This window comes from Coregonus clupeaformis, chromosome 14 (genome assembly GCF_020615455.1).
Source record: "Coregonus clupeaformis isolate EN_2021a chromosome 14, ASM2061545v1, whole genome shotgun sequence".
In the NCBI taxonomy this organism is placed as follows: domain Eukaryota; kingdom Metazoa; phylum Chordata; class Actinopteri; order Salmoniformes; family Salmonidae; genus Coregonus; species Coregonus clupeaformis.
The window spans coordinates 25,815,630-25,838,223 of NC_059205.1; the positions used below are offsets into that span (position 1 = coordinate 25,815,630).

General features: G+C 46.5%; 1 protein-coding gene across 1 annotated transcript in view; it reads right to left on the reverse strand.

Moving 5' to 3' along the window:
- The window catches only part of LOC121581263 (proton myo-inositol cotransporter-like), a 65,722-nt gene that overhangs the window by 14,220 nt on the left and 28,908 nt on the right, over positions 1-22,594 (reverse strand). Inside the window, exon 4 of the mRNA XM_041896772.2 lies at positions 16,458-16,566. Coding sequence (XP_041752706.1) covers positions 16,458-16,566 — 109 coding nt within the window. The remainder of the gene's footprint in view (positions 1-16,457; positions 16,567-22,594) is intronic.

A 22,594-nucleotide genomic window follows, 5' to 3' on the forward strand; every position in this document is an offset into this window, starting at 1 on the left:
AAAACATGGTCATTGTGGATGTTTTTTCAAAACCTAACACAACGAAATGGACAGTGCTTTCTAAGATGATGATTAATTCAAAACCACATATGCATATTAGAGCTTATGCATTGGCATAGGCCTATATATGAGCCCAAGCCTGAAAAAACCCCTGAATTAAAATAATAATTATACAATACATAGCCTACCGCATATTACACATGGCAGAAAAACATAAAAAAAGACTGATTTAAGATAACTTTGGAACATAATTGTTCTAGCCTAAATTAAACAAATTCAGAGTTAGCCTACAATTACAGTGAATTTGAATTTGATTTTGAATAGCTTAGTAATAGGGCATAAAAAATATAATAATAATAATAGTCTGACACATTACCTTTAGCTACAGAATAGCTCACTACTGTGCATTTCCATCTCCTCTCCTCTCTCCTTCATTATTTTCTCCAGCATGCAGAGAGAGAGGCTGTCAACAGTTTAATGAAATAGCCCATGTTTCATTGTGAAAACATGTTACTATCGATGTTCCCGAACAGATTTGACTTGCTTTCCCAAATGAAGCACTGGGTAGCTGCAGGAACAGGGTTGGAGAGCAAAATGGCATACAGAGTTTGGGCGGAATATCACCGGTCATGTGGTGAAATAACCGGAGTAGCCTACCCAACATGAGTGAAATGAACCGGCCCCTATTTGTCATGAGCCCTCTCACTCCACCGGGTTACCACCTTAATTGGTTTCCACTATCTTCCACTCTGCTCACCTCCCTCTCTCTACTCAGCCTAACTAGCTCCACCTGTCCCTGCTCTGCTCGGCTCTAATTACTCTGCCAGCTGCGCTGCATTACCCACTAACCTCTCCCAGTATTTAAGGCCCTGTCTTTCAGCTCTCCGGTGTCAGATCGTCTGCAAAGCTCACACCCGGAACCTGTTTGCTCGCGCTTCTGGCTCACCCTGGTTTTGTGACCCCGGACCTGCCTGTTTATTGGATACTCTTCTGCCTCAGGAGATCCAGACCTGCTTCTGCCATTACGACTCCTGACTACTCTTCAATCCCGGTAACTCTGACCAGCCTTCTGCCTTGCTACTACGTATTTTGGATTTCCCTTGAACTGTACTTCTGCCTGTTTTCATCCGCCCCGTTGTGTCTGTGTTTCCTCCCCCAGGACTTCTGGACCACCAACCACCGGCGTCATCGGACGCATCGCTGCCACTGGGGGAGGCACAGACCCAGCACATCGGACGGGATAACCCCCTGGAGCCTTCACTCACTCCCTACATCCCTTTCCCCTTAAGTTTAAATAAACTTTCTGGTGTGTCGCAATTGTGGTCCTCTTGTCGTCTGTCTGAACCGTGACAGTACGATCTGACCATCATGGACTCAGCGCACACTTCCCCGACATGGAAACCGAAGAGCCTGAGCAACCCACCGCCATGCTACGCCTGGAACACACTGAGAGAGAGCTAGGCCGCATGAGCGGCGTCATCTCCTCTCTGCTTCAGGTCGGCCACCAACAGCTTCAGCAGTTCCAGCAGCACCAGCAGCAGTCCCAGCAGCAGCAACAACAACTCGCCATGATCATTCAACTCCTCACCAACCTGACCCCAGCCAGTCTGCCCACCAGCCCCTGCCCCCGAGTTACCTGCCCCGGTCATTGCAGCCGCTGCTCCGAACCCAAGATTGGAAACCCCGAGCGGTTCAACGGCGATTCAACCCAGGTCCGGCCATTCCTGACTAGCTGCCGACTTCAGTTCTCCTTGCAGCCAAGGACCTTCGCCACGGAGGGGGCTAAAGTTGGGTATGCCATCACTCACCTGACGGGCCGAGCTCGACTCTGGGGAACAGCAGAGTTCGAACGTCAAACCCCGCATGTGCAACCTTCGACCTGTTTGCTGAGGAGATGCTGAAGGTGTTTGACCTGGATTCCCCAACCGCAGAGGCGTCTCGTGAACTGTTCAGTATTCGACAAGGCAGACGTACAGTCGCAGACCATTCCATCGACTTCCGAACCCTGGCTAGACGAAGTTCTTGGAACACACCATCGTTGGTGGACGCGTTCTTCCATAGTTTGGCTGACTATATCAAGGACGAGTTGGTCTCCCATGAACTGCCTTCCACTCTTGATGAAGCCATCGCACTGACTGTCAGGATCGACAGTAGGATACAGACCCGTCGTCGTGAGGGGGCGCCAAGGTCCACCTACTACCGGCATTCGGAGAGATCCGACTGGGCCCCTGTCATCTACTGCCACTCACCCAGGTCAGCTTGATCAGTCTGAGCCTATGGAGATTGGGCGAGCCTCTCTCACTCCTGCAGAGCGCCAGCGACGCTTCACCTCAAACCTCTGCCTCTATTGTGGAGGTGATGGACATCGTGTGGGAACCTGCCCTTTAAAGGGCCGAAGCTCACCGGGCATAGGGGGAGTCCGGTTGAGTTCAATGACCATCCAGTCCTCCGACCGCAAACCCCTGCTGCAAGTTCACCTCCGCCTCCCTGACTCAACTCACACCCTGGCTGCTCTGGTGGATTCTGGCGCCGAAGCCAACATAATGGACATCAAGCTGGCACGCCAACTGGGACTGGAGAACCTCCGTTTGACACCTCCTATTCCTGCCCGGGCACTGGACGGACACTTACTCGGATCGGTCACTCATGTCACGGCCCCGGTCTCGATGGGTCTGTCCGGAAACCATCAAGAAACTATCCAGTTTCACCTGCTCCCCTCTCCAGGCCAACCCCTCATCCTGGGTTACCCATGGCTCCGCCGGCACAACCCTCAGCTCGACTGGGTGACCGGGGTGATCAGGGAGTGGGGAGAGGACTGCCACCGTACCTGCCTGCTTGCCGCCGCACTACCCCTCGGCCAGTACCTACTAACTCCGCTCCTGACCCCTCCAAGGACCCTGTGTCGATTCTGCCAAGTCCCTGCATCGTTGCAGCTCTGACCTGGGCTGTTGAGGAACAGGTGCTGGAGGCTCTCCGTAACCAGCCAGGTCCCAGCACTTGCCCAGCTGACCGCCTTTTTGTCCCCGAAGACCTGAGGTCCCAGGTCGTTCAGTGGGGACATGACTCCCGCCTAGCTTGTCACCCTGGCTCCACCCGCACTTACAACCTGCTCGCCCAGAGGTTCTGGTGGCCCTCTCTGAGGAAGGATGTACGGGAATTCGTCCAAGCCTGCCCCATCTGCAACCAACACAAGTCGTTCTGCCAGCCCCCAGCTGGATTGCTGCAGCCCCTGCCTGTGCCCAGGAGTCCGCTGGTCCCTGCTGCGCCTTGTCCTCCTCCTCCACGGCTCGTCGATGGTGGTCTGGTTTACACCGTCCGCCGCCTGCTTCGGTCCAGACGGAGGGGTAGGGGTCTCCAGTACCTCATTGACTGGGAGGGCTATGGACCTGAGGAAAGGACCTGGGTGCCAGCTAGTCGGATTGTGGATAGGACTCTCATCACCGCTTTCCACCAACGGCATCCTGACCAACCTGCAATCCGTAGGGGCCGCCCCAGAGGGGTCCCTAACCGTCCGGCCCGCTCGGCTTCCTGTCCTGTGCCTGATCCTGTCTCGGGACCTGTCCCATCTCCCGACCACGGCCCTCTGGCTTCCTCCGAGGTTGAGGACGTTCACTCGGACCGTTCGGAGGAGTTCTAGCCCTCCTCCGGCTCCCCTCCTCCCGCCCGGCGTGGTGTTGCTCTTGGGACTTCTGGGGCCGTCCCTTGGGGGGGGGGTTCTGTCATGAGCCCTCTCACTCCACCGGGTTACCACCTTAATTGGTTTCCACTATCTTCCACTCTGCTCACCTCCCTCTCTCTACTCAGCCTAACTAGCTCCACCTGTCCCTGCTCTGCTCGGCTCTAATTACTCTGCCAGCTGCGCTGCATTACCCACTAACCTCTCCCAGTATTTAAGGCCCTGTCTTTCAGCTCTCCGGTGTCAGATCGTCTGCAAAGCTCACACCCGGAACCTGTTTGCTCGCGCTTCTGGCTCACCCTGGTTTTGTGACCCCGGACCTGCCTGTTTATTGGATACTCTTCTGCCTCAGGAGATCCAGACCTGCTTCTGCCATTACGACTCCTGACTACTCTTCAATCCCGGTAACTCTGACCAGCCTTCTGCCTTGCTACTACGTATTTTGGATTTCCCTTGAACTGTACTTCTGCCTGTTTTCATCCGCCCCGTTGTGTCTGTGTTTCCTCCCCCCCCAGGACTTCTGGACCACCAACCACCGGCGTCATCGGACGCATCGCTGCCACTGGGGGGAGGCACAGACCCAGCACATCGGACGGGATAACCCCTGGAGCCTTCACTCACTCCCTACATCCCTTTCCCCTTAAGTTTAAATAAACTTTCTGGTGTGTCGCAATTGTGGTCCTCTTGTCGTCTGTCTGAACCGTGACACTATTAGCTATTCGAGTGCATAAGGATGAAATAGATTTTTTTCTCTTGCCCCTGTTCCTGCCCATTTGATAATGGGCCATTCTAAATCAAAACGAATTGTGCATTTTAGTAAAGACAATATTAAATTGAGAATAGTCTGATAGGTAAAAATATGAGCACTTGATGAGAGAACAGCGTGTGCAGCCTGAGGCAAGGAAAAGAGCACAAGCTTTTTTTGTGAGTTTCGGAAATCATCAATAGCCTAAAGTCGCATCATACAGCCCATTTATCTTTTGATTTCCAAGGCATTCTATGGTTTGTATCATTCACAACTAAAATTGCCAAATAACTCTAAATCTAGCGTATAGGACCTGTTTCAAATGATCACCTTTACGCTCAACATAGCCACATCATAAGTGCACTCTCGCTCCGGAATGGGAAAAATATACGTTCTATTTTATTCAGCTAAGTTCAGTTATATTCTTCTTACTATAAAATCATATAATATAAAATAATGGCACAGGACTTATAAGCGTATCTTGTCAGCTAAATGAACTAGCCTACAGCATATGGCATGGTGCATAGCCAGATAACATGACTCATATTCTGTTCTTCTGAAATACATTTTCTTCATATCATAATGTTTCTGTCACGCCCTGACCTTAGAGATCACCTGTATTCTCTGTTTGGTTAGGTCAGGGTGTGATTTGGATAGAATCTAGTGTATTCTGTTTCTATGTTGGCCGAGTGTGGTTCCCAATCAGAGGCAGCTGTCCATCGTTGTCTCTGATTGGGGATCATACTTAGGCAGCCATTTTGCCTACCTTTAGTTGTGGGATCTTGTATTTGTTTAGGCTTGTTGCTGTTAGCCTTTAGAACTTCACGTTCTATTGGATTTTGTTATTTTGTCTGTGTTTATAATACACTGCTCAAAAAAATAAAGGGAACACTTAAACAACACATCCTAGATCTGAATGAATGAAATAATCTTATTAAATACTTTTTTCTTTACATAGTTGAATGTGCTGACAACAAAATCACACAAAAATTATCAATGGAAATCAAATTTATCAACCCATGGAGGTCTGGATTTGGAGTCACCCTCAAAATTAAAGTGGAAAACCACACTACAGGCAAGTCAAAATGAGGCTCAGTAGTGTGTGTGGCCTCCACGTGCCTGTATGACCTCCCTACAACGCCTGGGCATGCTCCTGATGAGGTGGCGGATGGTCTCCTGAGGGATCTCCTCCCAGACCTGGACTAAAGCATCCGCGAACTCCTGCACAGTCTGTGGTGCAACGTGGCGTTGGTGGATGGAGCGAGACATGATGTCCCAGATGTGCTCAATTGGATTCAGGTCTGGGGAACGGGCGGGCCAGTCCATAGCATCAATGCCTTCCTCTTGCAGGAACTGCTGACACACTCCAGCCACATGAGGTCTAGCATTGTCTTGCATTAGGAGGAACCCAGGGCCAACCGCACCAGCATATGGTCTCACAAGGGGTCTGAGGATCTCATCTCGGTACCTAATGGCAGTCAGGCTACCTCTGGCGAGCACCTGGAGGGCTGTGCGGCCCCCCAAAGAAATGCCACCCCACACTATGACTGACCCACCGCCAAACCGGTCATGCTGGAGGATGTTGCAGGCAGCAGAACGTTGTCCACCGCGTCTCCAGACTCTGTCACGTCTGTCACATGTGCTCAGTGTGAACCTGCTTTCATCTGTGAAGAGCACAGCGCGCCAGTGGCGAATTTGCCAATCTTGGTGTTCTCTGGCAAATGCCAAACGTCCTGCACGGTGTTGGGCTGTAAGCACAACCCCCACCTGTGGACGTCGGGCCCTCATACCACCCTCATGGAGTCTGTTTCTGACCGTTTGAGCAGACATGCACATTTGTGGCCTGCTGGAGGCCATTTTGCAGGGCTCTGGCAGTGCCCCCTCCTGCTCCTCCTTGCACAAAGGTGGAGGTAGCGGTCCTGCTGCTGGGTTGTTTCCCTCCTACGGCCTCCTCCACGTCTCCTGATGTACTGGCCTGTCTCCTGGTAGCGCCTCCATGCTCTGGACACTACGCTGACAGACACAGCAAACCTTCTTGCCACAGCTCGCATTGATGTGCCATCCTGGATGAGCTGCACTACCTGAGCCACTTGTGTGGGTTGTAGACTCCGTCTCATGCTACCACTAGAGTGAAAGCACCGCCAGCATTCAAAAGTGACCAAAACATCAGCCAGGAAGCATAGGAACTGAGAAGTGGTCTGTGGTCACCACCTGCAGAACCACTTCTTTATTGGGGGTGTCTTGCTAATTGCCTATAATTTCCACCATTTGCACAACAGCATGTGAAATGTATTGTCAATCAGTGTTGCTTCCTAAGTGGACAGTTTGATTTCACAGAAGTGTGATTGACCTGGAGTTACATTGTGTTGTTTAAGTGTTCCCTTTATTTTTTTGAGCAGTGTATATGCAGTGTCTTTGTTTACAAACTTCACCCTGCACTTCAGAGTATGATTGAGTAGATCGAATTGAGCTCTTAGAAACGTTTTGAATAAACTCATGCTGTGGTTTACCACCAGGGAACAGAGTGTGATTGGGTTCTGTGACAAGCCTGCCACATATCAACGTTTCATTTCGTTTGTTCACTCCTCTGAAGCAAGAAACATTAGTGGAGAAGCCAGTTTACTCTGGAAAAACCAAGTGGTGATGATGAAAACGATGATGGCTCAGTGACTGCAGGTGCGTCATTGTCTATAATCCCCTCTGCATCCACAGGTATAAACAGGCACGCAATGCCACACACACATGGATAAACGCAGGTATAGACACACGCCAACCGGTAGTGCACACAAAACACACACATGGCATATATTATATATTATTTCACACAGGAATGTGCGCGCCTTTATTTTTTTGAGCAGTGTAATAAACGACTATGTACGCATACCACGCTGCACCTTGGTCCGATCCTTTACACAACGAACGAGACAGTTTCTTTAGAACTGCCTAAAATAAATAATGGATTTACTGTGATGGTGTATACTCAATTGATTTATTCAACTTTTTTAAATGTAGCTTGTATGTACAGTGGGGAGAACAAGTATTTGATACACTGCCGATTTTGCAGGTTTTCCTACTTACAAAGCATGTAGAGGTCTGTAATTTTTATCATAGGTACACTTCAACTGTGAGAGACGGAATCTAAAAGACGGAATCAAAAATCCAGAAAATCACATTGTATGATTTTTAAGTAATTAATTTGCATTTTATTGCATGACATAAGTATTTGATCACCTACCAACCAGTAAGAATTCCGGCTCTCACAGACCTGTTAGTTTTTCTTTAAGAAGCCCTCCTGTTCTCCACTCATTACCTGTTTTAACTGCACCTGTTTGAACTCGTTACCTGTATAAAAGACACCTGTCCACACACTCAATCAAACAGACTCCAACCTCTCCACAATGGCCAAGACCAGAGAGCTGTGTAAGGACATCAGGGATAAAATTGTAGACCTGCACAAGGCTGGGATGGGCTACAGGACAATAGGCAAGCAGCTTGGTGAGAAGGCAACAACTGTTGGCGCAATTATTAGAAAATGGAAGAAGTTCAAGATGACGGTCAATCACCCTCGGTATGGGGCTCCATGCAAGATCTCACCTCGTGGGGCATCAATGATCATGAGGAAGGTGAGGGATCATTCCAGAACTACACGGCAGGACCTGGTCAATGACCTGAAGAGAGCTGGGACCACAGTCTCAAAGAAAACCATTAGTAACACACTACGCCGTCATGGATTAAAATCCTGCAGCGCACACAAGGTCCCCCTGCTCAAGCCAGCGCATGTCCAGGCCCGTCTGAAGTTTGCCAATGACCATCTGGATGATCCAGAGGAGGAATGGGAGAAGGTCATGTGGTCTGATGAGACAAAAATAGAGCTTTTTGGTCTAAACTCCACTCGCCGTGTTTGGAGGAAGAAGAAGGATGAGTACAACCCCAAGAACACCATCCCAACCTTGAAGCATGGAGGTGGAAACATCATTCTTTGGGGATGCTTTTCTGCAAAGGGGACAGGGCGACTACACCGTATTGAGGGGAGGATGGATGGGGCCATGTATCACGAGATCTTGGCCTACAACCTCCTTCCCTCAGTAAGAGCATTGAAGATGGGTCGTGGCTGGGTCTTCCAGCATGACAACGACCCAAAACACACAGCCAGGGCAACTAAGGAGTGGCTCCGTAAGAAGCATCTCAAGGTCCTGGAGTGGCCTAGCCAGTCTCCAGACCTGAACCCAATAGAACATTTTTGGAGGGAGCTGAAAGTCCGTATTGCCCAGCGACAGCCCCGAAACCTGAAGGATCTGGAGAAGGTCTGTATGGAGGAGTGGGCCAAAATCCCTGCTGCAGTGTGTGCAAACTTGGTCAAGACCTACAGGAAACGTATGATCTCTGTAATTGCAAACAAAGGTTTCTGTACCAAATATTAAGTTCTGCTTTTCTGATGTATCAAATACTTATGTCATGCAATAAAATGCAAATTAATTAATTAAAAATCATACAATGTGATTTTCTAGATTTTTGTTTTAGATTCCGTCTCTCACAGTTGAAGTGTACCTATGATAAAAATTACAGACCTCTACATGCTTTGTAAGTAGGAAAACCTGCAAAATCGGCAGTGTATCAAATACTTGTTCTCCCCACTGTACCTTGTATGCGTGGAGGCCTAGAGATGCTAAACGTGTTTATGATAATTAACGATCAATTACCGTGAGACAGCAGTCTTTTGCATGACAATAACCGGCTGACAAAATGTCATGACTGCCACAGCCCTACAGTCAGACTTCATGCAGATCTTCGTGTGTGCGTGTGCCAGTAAAAGCCCACCCTTATTTGGCTTCCTGTCTCTGCAGCCCACTGTGGGTAAAAGCATTGGTAAGAAGGGAGACTAATTCCTGCATTGACACAATAACAGATTTACCACAGTGTGATAATCTAAATCAAAGCTCTGAGAGAGAGAGAGAGAGAGAGAGAGAGAGAGAGCGAGAGAGCGAGAGAGCGAGAGAGCGAGAGAGCGAGAGAGAGAGAGAGAGAGAGAGAGAGAGAGAGAGAGAGAGAGAGAGAGAGAGAGAGAGAGAGAGGAGAGAATACAGAAAAGAGGAGAGAATTCTTGTTCTCAGTATGGGAGGAGAAAAAAAAGTTATCTGGAAGCCAGTTCAATTCACCATGGTAACCACCATCTTTAATAAGTGATATCTAGCAATAGGTCAGCGATATGCCATGGACATGTTCAATTACAACCCTCTAATACACCCTTCCGCACCCCACACACGCACACCCTTCCGCACCCCACAAACACACACCCCTCTACACCCATCCATAGCCCTGTACATCTGAGGTCTGTGGGGATCACTTGGGCCAAGGGTAGGATAGGGACAAATACACAGGACTGTTCCATATACTGGTCTGAATGCCAATAGCACAAGACACCAAAAGATACCATACAGCCAAGAGAAAGAAAGGAAGATGGAGAAGAGACAAGAGAGGTATACAGAGCATTCGGAAAGTATTCAGACCACTTCCATTTTTCCACATTTTGTTACACTAGAGCCTTATTCTGAAATTGATTAAATAAATAAAAATCCTCATCAATCTACACACAGTACCCCATTATGAAAAGCAAAAACAGGTTTTTTGAAATGTTTGCACATGTATAAAAAAAAAAAAAATGAAATACCTTATTTACATAAGTATTCAGACCCTTTTCTAAAAGACTAGAAATTGAGCCCAGGTGCATCCTGTTTCCATTGATCATCCTTGAGATGTTTCTACGACTTGGAGTCCACCTGTGGTAAATTCAATTGATTGGACATGATTTGGAAAGGCACACACCTGTCTATATAAGGTCCCACAGTTGACAGTGCATGTCAGAGCAAAAACCAAGCCATGAGGTCGAAGGTATTGCCCGCAGAGCTCCGAAACAGGATTGTGTCGAGGCACAGATCTGGGGAAGGGTACCAAAATATTTCTGAAGCATTGAAGGTCCCCAAGAACATTCTTAAATGGAAGAAGTTTGGAACCACCAAGACTCTTCCTGGAGCTTGGCCGCCCGGCCAAACTGAGCAATCAAGGACCCGATGGTCACTCTGACAGAGCTCCAGAGTCTTTATGGCGTATTGTTTGTAGATTGATGAGGGGGAAAAAAACAATTGAATCAATTTTAGAATAAGGCTGTAACGTAACAAAATGTGGAAAAAGTCAAGGGGTCTGAATACTTTCAGAATGCACTGTATAGACCAAAACGGAGGAGGAGAGTGACTGAGTGACTGAGTGAGAGTCATCAAGTGTAATAATCAAGTCTTCCACTGCATTAGCTATGGTGCTTATGCTCGGAATTGTGCGGCAACAAGTGCTGTAATGCATTTTCAAGATGTTACGCTGTCCCTATTACATGATTACATTCATACATTTATGCAAGTATAAAAAGCTGAACAGGAACTTCACAGTGGAGTGGAGAGACAAACAAATCAGTACATAAACAAGAAACACTCATCTCCTTCTTGAGAGTCTAGCTAGATAAACATTGGCTGACTTTGACTGGGTTTGAAGGAGGACACACAAGCTGGCTCTTGAAAACCAAAACAAAGGTGACATGGTAGACTGTAGATTGTGTAAATACACAAAAACACAACAACAACAACAGCAACGTTAACAATATCCCAGCGTGTCACCAACACTGACCGCTTGACCTCCTCCAAGATGATTCACAGATCCAAGATGGAGGTTATATAACAGAGTGGCTGTGTCCGAAATGGCACCCTATTCACTATAGGCTCCGGTCAAAAGTAGTGCACTATATAGGGAATAGGGTGCCATTTCAGATTGTGCCAGGGGCTGTATGTGATGTGAGAGGAGCAGGCAGAAGGTGTGAAATGTCCTTCAGAACCTCTGTTCTGAAAATGGAACTTGCACTCTGTCTGCACTCCACTGGCTATGCTCTGCCGTAGATTCACGTCACACCTTTCTCCTCTTTCCACTCCTACATGAAGACAAGGTGACAACAAAGATGTCAGAGAGAGGGGAGGAAGAGAGAGTGTAGGAGGGGAAAGAGGGTGATTAGGTAGAGTACGAGGAATGGAATGTTAAGGTGGAAGAGAGAAGGATGGAAGTGGTGTCTGAAAGAGATATGTTTGTGTGCACTCACCTCTGAGACTTGGGTGGACGGGCAAAGGAGAGATAGGTGGAGGAGAGGCAGAAAAGAAAGAGAGAAGTGGGCCTGTATGTGTCTGTGTCCTGATATTAATATATATATATATATATAATACAGGTTTTGACCTGGAGTTAATCACATGGCCAGAAAGAACTATTGTACAATCAATTCTATTCATAAGAAATACAATGTGTCCCCCTCACCTCTCCTCCATCTCCCCCTCTTCTCCCTCCTCACCCCTCTGCTCCCCTCTCACCTCTCTCTCACTACCTGACCCTCTCACCTCTCTCTCACTACCTGACCCCCTCACCTCTCTCTGACTACCTGACCCTCTCACCTCTCTCTGACTACCTGACCCTCTCACCTCTCTCTGACTGCTTGACCCTCTCACCTCTCTCTGACTACCTGACCCTCTCACCTCTCTCTGACTACCTGACTACCTGACCCTCTCACCTCTCTCTGACTACTTGACCCTCTCACCTCTCTCTCACTACCTGACCCTCTCACCTCTCTCTCACTACCTGACCCTCTCACCTCTCTCTGACTACCTGACCCTCTCACCTCTCTCTCACTACCTGACCCTCTCACCTCTCTCTCACTACCTGACCCTCTCATCTCTCTCTCACTACCTGACCCTCTCACCTCGCTCTGACTGCCTGACCCTCTCACCTCTCTCTCACTACCTGACCCTCTCATCTCTCTCTCACTACCTGACCCTCTCACCTCGCTCTGACTGCCTGACCCTCTCACCTCTCTCTGTCTACCTACCGTGCTCCAGTCCATTTCACTCTAAAGGTGAGAGGGACATAAATTATTCACTTACAGCTGACATTTACAAATCCATTACCGGAGCTTCATTGAATATGCACACGATTGAAAAGGATTCAAGCGGGAAAGAGAGAGCAAGCTGAAAAGCCCACTCCCTCCTAGGAGATAGAGGCTGCGTCCCAAATGACACCCTATTTCCTACATAGCGCACTAATTTTGACCAGGGCCGATAGGGCTCTGGTGAAAAGTAGTGCAATATATATAGAGAGAATAGGGTGCCATTTGGGACGCAGCCAGAGATAGATACTTGGGGGGGTCTAAGGACCCAGCAAACAATACCTAACCTAACCTATCAGAGCTCCTTTAAGGCTGGCTACGCTGTCAGCTGACCTAAAGACAAACAATATGATATTGTCTGGAAAGGTCATGATGGCCTGATCGTTAAAGCGGATGGATGCATTGGCAGCCTCAGTCTGACACGAGGAGTGTGTGTTTGTGTATGTGTGTGTCAACGTACACTGTTTACAGCAGGTATAAAAAGTGCAGCAAAATGCTCGTGTGCTAGCTCCCACAACATTGCAGTACAATAATCAATATCAATAATAATAGTAAAAAAATACAAATTATAATAATAATAATAATAGTATATAGGTAGTATGCATATTAATAGCCTGGCACGTACACAATATCATATACAGGATAGATAATGAATGTGCTACTGCTATGTCAAGCATGACTGTATTTACAAATATAGTGGGTAGTGTCTTGGTAACGCAGTTGAATACATCGTGTATACGAGAGCAGCAGCATTGACTGTGTGTTGTGTGTATGTGAGATGCGAGGAGTGAGAGGACCAGCTATCATATCCCTAACCAATAACCACTCATGACTGGGGGTTCAATGGCACAATCATTTAAACACATTGATACTCACAGACAGCACACTGACCAGGTAACATATAAATTCAAGAGAGGGAGGAGGGGAGGGAGAGAGAGAGAAACAGGAGAGATAGAAAGCATAGGGGCCTAAGAGCACTGAGAGAGAGAGAGAGACAGAGAGAGACAGAGAGAGAGAGAGAGAGACAGAGAGAGAGAGAGAGAGAGAGAGAGAGACAGAGAGAGAGAGAGAGAGAGAGAGAGAGAGAGAGAGAGAGAGAGAGAGAGAGAGAGAGAGAGAGAGAGAGAGAGAGAGAGAGAGAGAGAGAGAGAGAGAGAGAGAGAGAGAGAGAGAGAGAATGGAGAGAATGGAGAGAATGGAGAGATTGAGGCGAGAAATGTCTCCCTTGGGAACTGGCCTATTTCTCCAATGAAAGGAGAATGCATTATCACACTCATGTCTAATGCTGCTGAACACACAGAGACTGAGTTTACTAAACATAGAGAACACAAGGATACTGCTCAACTCTGCTCAAACCTGTTCAACTATACTAACAAGATGGTGACGCTTACACACCTCTAAAAGAAAACAACAACAACTACTGTATGTTAGGGTCCAGAGTTTTTCCTGGTCAGGTGGGTCAGTAATTACACACAGCTACGTGATCTGCATAAGCTACATGAGGCCTTTCTACTACGATAGCCTAAAAGCTGCTTATCAACTATAAGAAATACACAACAGACTGTCATCAGTCATCAAGGGCAATACACACACAGAGACAGACACAGACAGACACACACACACACACAAACACACACGAACGACTGGACCTTTACAGCTCTCCTCCCAGGCTGTCCAGCGGAGTCACTAGTTAATTGGCATGTCTCAACATCTCTCAACATTACATTTCTACAGCTGACCATCTGTGTCTGCCAACTGCCCCACAAAAACAAACATTCACACATCAAAACTAAATTATACACCAAAATATGACAAACCAAAAGATTAAGATATAAACAACAACATCTGAAAGGTTACCCTATGCTGGTTAATTCCAAATAATGTATAATTTTACAGTAGGATGTACAGTGGCATTTCTTACTAAATACAAACTTTGACATATACTGTAAGTAATACGGTTATTTGTGGACATGAGTATCATGTTGAGACCAGAGTAAGACATGCTTAATGTTCAGTGACATCGTCATTAATAGACATTGTCTATTATGGATGGATCAACAACACCTGTGGCCTCTGCTAGTCTGCCAGACAGGATTAGTAGGCTCTCGCTGTAGTCTCAGGCTTAACTGCTCGCAGAGGAGAAACAGACAGATGACCTTCCCTCTCGGCCCCTCCTTCTCTCATTAATTAGCTCTCTTTCCCTTTATCTCCCCCCTCTCTCTGTCCACTTCTTAATCACCTCACTCTCTCTTCTGTCTGTCTGCCTGCATGCCTCTCTCTACCTCCCTCCCTCTCTCTCCCTCCTTCTTTATCTCTCCCTCTCTCTGTCCACTTCTTAATCACCTCACTCTCTCTTCTGTCTGTCTGCCTCTCTCTACCTCCCTCCCTCTCTCTCCCTCCTTCTTTAGCTCCCTCTCTCTCCTACAGTGACCTTTGCTTGCTGGATGATGTGGCTAATCGAATCATTATGATTCCAGATCTAATAGAAAGAGTGAGTGACACAAACAGGTCTAAGTTGAACAGAGGGTGAGGGACTGTCTCTCCATATACTCCTTAGCAAGCTGAGTCAATCTTGGGCTGGGCAGGGAAAGAGTGAGTGTCTCTGTGTGACTGCCCTGAACCATTGTGACTCTCTGTGCTGCTGTTCTATCTGGGCTAGGGCTGGGGCTGGGGCTGGTTTGATGAGGAATGAGTGACACAGAGGAATGTGCCCCATGTCGGATCCCACTGAGACAGACAACCCATCAACCTGATTTGTTGTCACTCGGCTGTCTCTGCCACCACCTGTGGCTTTACAAATTACCAGAGGGAGAGGTAAACACAGCAACGGACCAAAACACACACTAGCTACCTTAACAGACTCACTCACACACACACACACACACACGGACACACACACAAACGTAAAACCTTGGTTATCACCCACACACACATACCCACGCTGGCACACCGAACCAAACCGACACCCATGCACACCCACTTCCTATTCCTCTCACCTCGAATGGTTGCTTAGCAACAGCACATATCGCAAGATTGTTTCCAATGCCCAGAATATGCTTGAGCTCAGGGGGGATGAGAGAGAACTAGACGATGCAATCTCACTTGAGATGGAAATAAAGATTCAATGGTTTACCACCTTACAGGCACAAGCGATTGACCCTGAAAAGTGCATAAAAGTGCATGAACCATTAACAGCAATAGAAAAAGGGGTGTGTTATGTGAAAGAAAACCATTTCATACACCCCAAAAAATGTATAGTGTGGGTTACCACTGTCAATTGTCAATTTTCTTCAGGCAAGGTTGCTTATCAATCACACAGGTGTGGTTCCTTTACAGCACATGACAGTGTAGATCCTGCATGCAATTGTCTAAGTGTTGACTGGACCATTGAACTGGTATTCGACATGAGTCATAGGACCATGTAAGCCCACTGAGCTAAAGGCTATAGTCATGTTACCACACCACTCACATGATGGTGTTGATCCTGTAAATATGAATGTACCTTCATCAAAACCATGTTACCTCACTGAGCTATAGTCTAGGCATGTTAGCCCACCGAACTTGCACAAGTGCGAGCCGGAGCATATCTCCTGTTTCTGTAGCGTGAGGCAGCTTGATGTACAAGTACATCCCCTGGACAGGACGCTAGTCTATAACAGGGCCTTCCCCCAAATCAAATCAAATCAAAGTCAAATTGTATTTGTCACATGTGCCAAATATAACAGGTGTAGACCTTACAGTAAAATGCTTACTTACTCTTTCCCAACGATGTAGAGTTAAATAAGAAAAATCTCCTTAATGCGGAAACTCTAACCAACAAGTTTCAAAGTTATTCGCCACGTGCACAGGATACAACAGGTGTAAAACAGTACAGTGAAATGCTTACTTGCGAGCTCTTCCAACAGTGCAGAATATATATATATATATATTTTTTTCAAACACAATAAATATTAAGATAAGATAAAGAAACACGAGAATGCAAGTATATACAGGTCAGTGCCAGTACCATATTCAATGTGCAGGGGGCCACTAAGGCCACTAAGATGCTAAAGCTTAGGCTGTGTACTCACATGACGGTGTTGATCCCAGAGAGCTGTTGGAACATCTGAAGTCCACATCCCACCAGGAGCGCTCTCCGCGTGGGGGGGTAGGTCAGCATCCTCCAGATCACAGGGCCAGCTGGACACACATGCACACACACACACACACACACACACACACACACACACACACACACACACACACACACACACACACACACACACACACACACACACACACACACACACACACACACACGCACACACACACAAAGGAGCAGAGGTTAGAATAGACCTATTGATCATCATCAGTCTATCAATGAACAAACACAATACACATGAAACAGGTCAACAGCGATACCAACAAGTGGCTGAAGTTTGTTCAGTTCTGTCTGAAAGTAAAGTTCTGTCTGAGACAGCAGGAGAAGCAGCTGGCTTATAGCGGAGACCTTCAAACAGAGACTCCAGGGAGAAGCAGTCATAATAGGATAACAGAATGTCTGGACAGGCATGCAGCGCTTTGATAAAGAGACTCACACACTTACTGACTGATTTACTCCACTGAGATACAAAACACACACAAGAATGGACACATATGGACAAACACACACACACAGAGACACAGTTACACAGACACATGCTGATAAACATACACACGCTGACAAACACAGACAAACACACACACATGGATACACACAGTGTTGGTGGGGAGCAGCTGTGAGTGGGTGGATGCTCGCTGGGCTGGGAAGAGCTCCTTTAGCTCCCAGACAGGCCGAACACACACACACACAGCTACCGGACAGCGCCCCACTGACACAGAAAACACTCTCCCCAGGACCAATCACAGCAGGCTCTCCCGAGAACCAATCAACACTGACCGAGCCACTTGGCACTCAGCCACACTCACCAGGGGGACCAATCAAATCACGCTGTTCTTCCCAGCACAACACTTTCTGATTATTACTGCTGTCATCATCTTTGAACGCCTCATAAGCGTAGCTATGTTATTAATCAAAATATAGATCTGTTCATATCTTGTGTATCACAAAATAATATAAAGATGTCACAAACCGTCATGGAAGTTGACAGCCTCTTATTACTTTATTATTACTAGCTGACGGAAGTGAATGTTGACTTGGACTGTGTGTGTGTGTGTGTGTGTGTGTGTGTGTGTGTGTGTGTGTGTGTGTGTGTGTGTGTGTGTGTGTGTGTGTGTGTGTGTGTGTGTGTGTGTGTGTGTGTGTGTGTGTGTGTGTGTGTGCGTGTCGCGCGTGTGTGTGCGCGCGCGTGTGTGTGTGTGTGTGTGTGTGTGTGTTTATCGACTGCGTGAGTAAAGTGAGTGTGGACAATCCTGCCAGGTTACAAATGCAGCCATCAGAAACTGAGAGGAAGTGATGTGTTTATGAGAGTCAACTATTTGCAGAGCGCTAACATTGTAGAGGCAGGATTGGATGGCCCCAGGAGACAATACCAGAGGACAGAGATCTGATTAGCTGCAGCTCAGATCCTGAGACATGGACAGATAGATTGCCGTGAACCAACCGACCTAGGTAATGGGTCTGTTAATGAATGAAGCGCTAACTTCACAGAGACGCACAAACACACACACAGACCGATAAACACATGTTGCTTGTGCATACACTCACATCCCCCAGCAAGAAAACCAAAAATGTCGCTCAAACAGAAGGGGGAACGTAACAAAATGGGGGCTCGTCCGGGATCTTGTTTCCCATGAGTATGGTAGTCGCTCTAGTCACCTACTCTGAAGCTCTGCTGTGCCCAGATATTTGAGTGTTCAAAATACACTTTTGTGGTAGAGTTTCTGTCACTGACATCCACCTTGAGGTGTTATAAGATTTTTTTAAAAGTAGAGATTGAACAACAGAAATTAGAGCTTGAGCACAAGGAAAGAGAACGTGAGGAGAGATTGGATCAACATAAATGAAGAGGTGGAGCACAGGGAAAGACAAGATGAGCGTGCAGAACAAAGAACAAGAACGAGAACGCGCAGCTAGACTAGAACAAGAACAAGAAGAATGTGTGCATGCCATTCGATTAAGAGAGATGGATCTGGAAGCTCTCCGAATCCAGTCAAGCCATCCTGCACCCTCAACAGAGTTTGATCTTTGTCGGAACAGCCAGCTTGTACCGCCTTTCAATGAAAAGGAGGTGGATGTATATTTTACTATGTTTGAGAGGATTGCCACATCCCTAAAATGGCTGCGAGATATTTGGTCACTGCTCCTCCAAAGTGTTCTTGTGGGAAAATCTCAGAAAGTGTATGCCGCCTTATCTCTTGACCAGAGTTCAGATTATGACACTGTTAAAGCTGCTATTCTTCGGGCTTACGAGTTGCCCCAGAGGCATACAGACAACAGTTCCGTAAATTACGAAAGACAGAATCACAAAGCCATGTTGAGTTCGCAAGGGAACAAGCATGTATTTTTGATTGGTGGTGCGGTTCACAAGAGGTCAAGGACTCATACTTCTCGAACAGTTCAAGAATTGCCTTCATGAAAGGATTGCGACCTACATTTATGACCACAAGGATCTCACTCTTGAGAAAGCTGCAGTTCATGCAGATGAGTTTGTGTTGACACATATACAGTGGGGAAAAAAAGTATTTAGTCAGCCACCAATTGTGCAAGTTCTCCCACTTAAAAAGATGAGAGAGGCCTGTAATTTTCATCATAGGTACACGTCAACTATGACAGACAAATTGAGAAAAAAATTTCCAGAAAATCACATTGTAGGATTTTTAATGAATTTATTTGCAAATTAAGGTGGAAAATAAGTATTTGGTCACCTACAAACAAGCAAGATTTCTGGCTCTCACAGACCTGTAACTTCTTCTTTAAGAGGCTCCTCTGTCCTCCACTCGTTACCTGTATTAATGGCACCTGTTTCAACTTGTTATCAGTATAAAAGACACCTGTCCACAACCTCAAACAGTCACACTCCAAACTCCACTATGGCCAAGACCAAAGAGCTGTCAAAGGACACCAGAAACAAATTTGTAGACCTGCACCAGGCTGGGAAGACTGAATCTGCAATAGGTAAGCAACTTGGTTTGAAGAAATCAACTGTGGGAGCAATTATTAGGAAATGGAAGACATACAAGACCACTGATAATCTCCCTCGATCTGGGGCTCCACGCAAGGTCTCACCCCGTGGGGTCAAAATGATCACAAGAACAGTGAGCAAAAATCCCAGAACCACACGGGGGGACCTAGTGAATGACCTGCAGAGAGCTGGGACCAAAGTAACAAAGCCTACCATCAGTAACACACTACGCCGCCAGGGACTCAAATCCTGCAGTGCCAGACGTGTCCCCCTGCTTACGCCAGGCCCGTCTGAAGTTTGCTAGAGTGCATTTGGATGATCCAGAAGAGGATTGGGAGAATGTCATATGGTCAGATGAAACCAAAATATAACTTTTTTGGTAAAAACTCAACTCAGTCGTGTTTGGAGGACAAAGAATGCTGAGTTGCATCCAAAGAACACCATACCTACTGTGAAGCATGGGGGTGGAAACATCATGCTTTGGGGCTGTTGTTCTGCAAAGAGACCAGGACGACTGATCCGTGTAAAGGAAAGAATGAATGGGGCCATGTATCGTGAGATTTTGAGTGAAAACCTCCTTCCATCAGCAAGGGCATTGAAGATGAAACGTGGCTGGGTCATTCAGCATGACAATGATCCCAAACACACCGCCCGGCAACGAAGGAGTGGCTTCGTAAGAAGCATTTCAAGGTCCTGGAGTGGCCTAGCCAGTCTCCAGATCTCAACCCCATAGAAAATCTTTGGGGGGAGTTGAAAGTCTGTGTTGCCCAGCGACAGCCCCCAAAACATCACTGCCCTAGAGGAGATCTGCATGGAGGAATGGGCCAAAATACCAGCAACAGTGTGTGAAAACCTTGTGAAGACTTACAGAAAACGTTTGACCTGTGTCATTGCCAACAAAGGGTATATAACAAAGTATTGAGAAACTTTTGTTATTGACCAAATACTTATTTTCCACCATAATTTGCAAATAAATTCATTAAAAATCCTACAATGTGATTTTCTGGAATTTCTTTTCTGATTTTGTCTGTCATAGTTGACGTGTACCTATGATGAAAATTACAGGCCTCTCTCATCTTTTTAAGTGGGAGAACATGCACAATGGGTGGCTGACTAAATACTTTTTTTCCCCACTGTAACTACCTTCACAAACAAAGCACCCAGTAGTTATCCCTACTCAAAAAGCAATCCAGAGAACTCACCTCCTACTGCGAGTGCCCAAAGATAAAGATCGGCAGAAAACTGGTTTTTCGTGTCCGCCAGTTTGTTATTACTGCCATGAGAAAGGACACATTGTCTCTCAGTGTCCTAAGTTGAAACAGAAAAAATAGAGAGAGAAAAATATATTTCTTCTTGTGGGAGCATTCCAACCCATTAAGTCTCTGGTTGGGATTGTGGTATATCCTAAACAAGATTTTGGATGTGTATGAACCCTTTGTTTCAAAACGTGTTTGTGTCTCTGCAGGATTGTGATGCTTTTAAGCAGCCGGTGAAGATACTGCGAGACACTGGGGCAGCCCAGTCGTTCATTTTGGAGGGTGTTTTGCCTTTGTCTGACACTTCAGCAACTGGTTACAGTGTGTTAGTACAAGGCGTGGAGATGGGTTGCATGGAAGCTCCGTTGTATAATGTGGAACTCGAGTCTGATCTTATTTCTGGTTCCGTTGTATTTGAAGTGAGGCCTAGCCTACTGGTGAAAGGGGTCTCATTCATTTTGGGAAACGATTTGGCAGGAGGGAAGGTCGTGCCAAATCCTGTCGTTTGTAAGGAACCCAGAGTAGAGGAACCTGATGGGTTATCAGAAAAGTACCCTAGAGGTGTTCCCAGCGTGTGCCGTTACACGTGCTATGTCTAAGAAAGTCGCCGGGAGCAAGTCTAGTGTTGAAGAGGATGTCAGCGATCCCACCATAGTCGATCTGTCTGAGAGGTTTATGGGTGATCCTGATTTCGGTAAGCCTCCTGAGTTGACCTCTCCTTTGAAAACCCCAAAGGTGAGTGAGTTTGTAGAGTTGATACTTCGATGTCTAGCAAGCAGTTCATTGTGGAACAGAGTAAAGATGTTTCCCTCTCCCCTCTTTTTGCTGAGATATGTCCAGAGGAGGAGTTTGATTAAGTTTGTGTGGGTTACTTTGACAGAGATGGTGTTCTAATGAGGAAATGGCGTCCTCGCGCCACAAGTGTTCCAGTTACGCTTCGACAAGAGATACTGAGGTTGGCTCACGATGGTAGTATGGCAGGCCATCTTAGGGTCAACAAGATGTATGACTGTATCTTGCATAACTTCTTCTGGCCTGGTCTGAAACAGGATGTTGTGTCTTACTGTAAATCCTGTTTTCCAGCGGACGGATAAACCGAACCAAGCTGTGCCGGTTGCACCTTTGCAGCCTATTCCTGCTTTGACAAACATTTCAGCAGGGTTCTGGTGGACTGTGTTGGTCCTTTGCCCAAAGCAAAGAGTGGTAACCAGTTTCTCTTAAACATCATGTGCGCTGCCACTCGTTTCCCTGAGGCAATTCCACTGAGGAAAATGACAGAAGGAAAAAGTTACTGCGGATATTGCAGGAGTTTCCCCTTGAAATCAGACATGTCCGTGGAAAGGACAACTTGGTTACTGATTATGTCTCAAGGGTGGGAAGTCAATAAGTTGTGTTTTGCGTTTAGCTAGTGTGTTGCTCTGGCTCACAATTTATTTTGACTGCACATCTTTCTATATTGGAGATCAGTTTTGTTTTGTTTGGTCTCGTTCCAAGAGGACGCAAGTTATAGAAATGTATGTGAGTTTTTCAAAAACTTGTGTGGGTTAGGCAACTATAGAAATAAAAAATATCATTTTTATATGTACAGTACCAGTCAAAAGTTTGGACACACCTACTCATTTTCACTATTTTCTACATTGTATAATAATAGTGAAGACATCAAAACTATGAAATAAAACATATGGAATCATGTAGTAAGCAAAAAAGTGTTAAACAAATCAAAATATATTTTAGATGTTAGATTCTTCAAAGTAGCCACCCTTTGCCTTGATGACAGCATTGCACACTCTTGGCATTCTCTCAACCAGCTTCACGAGGAATGCTTTTCCAACAGTCTTGAAGGAGTTC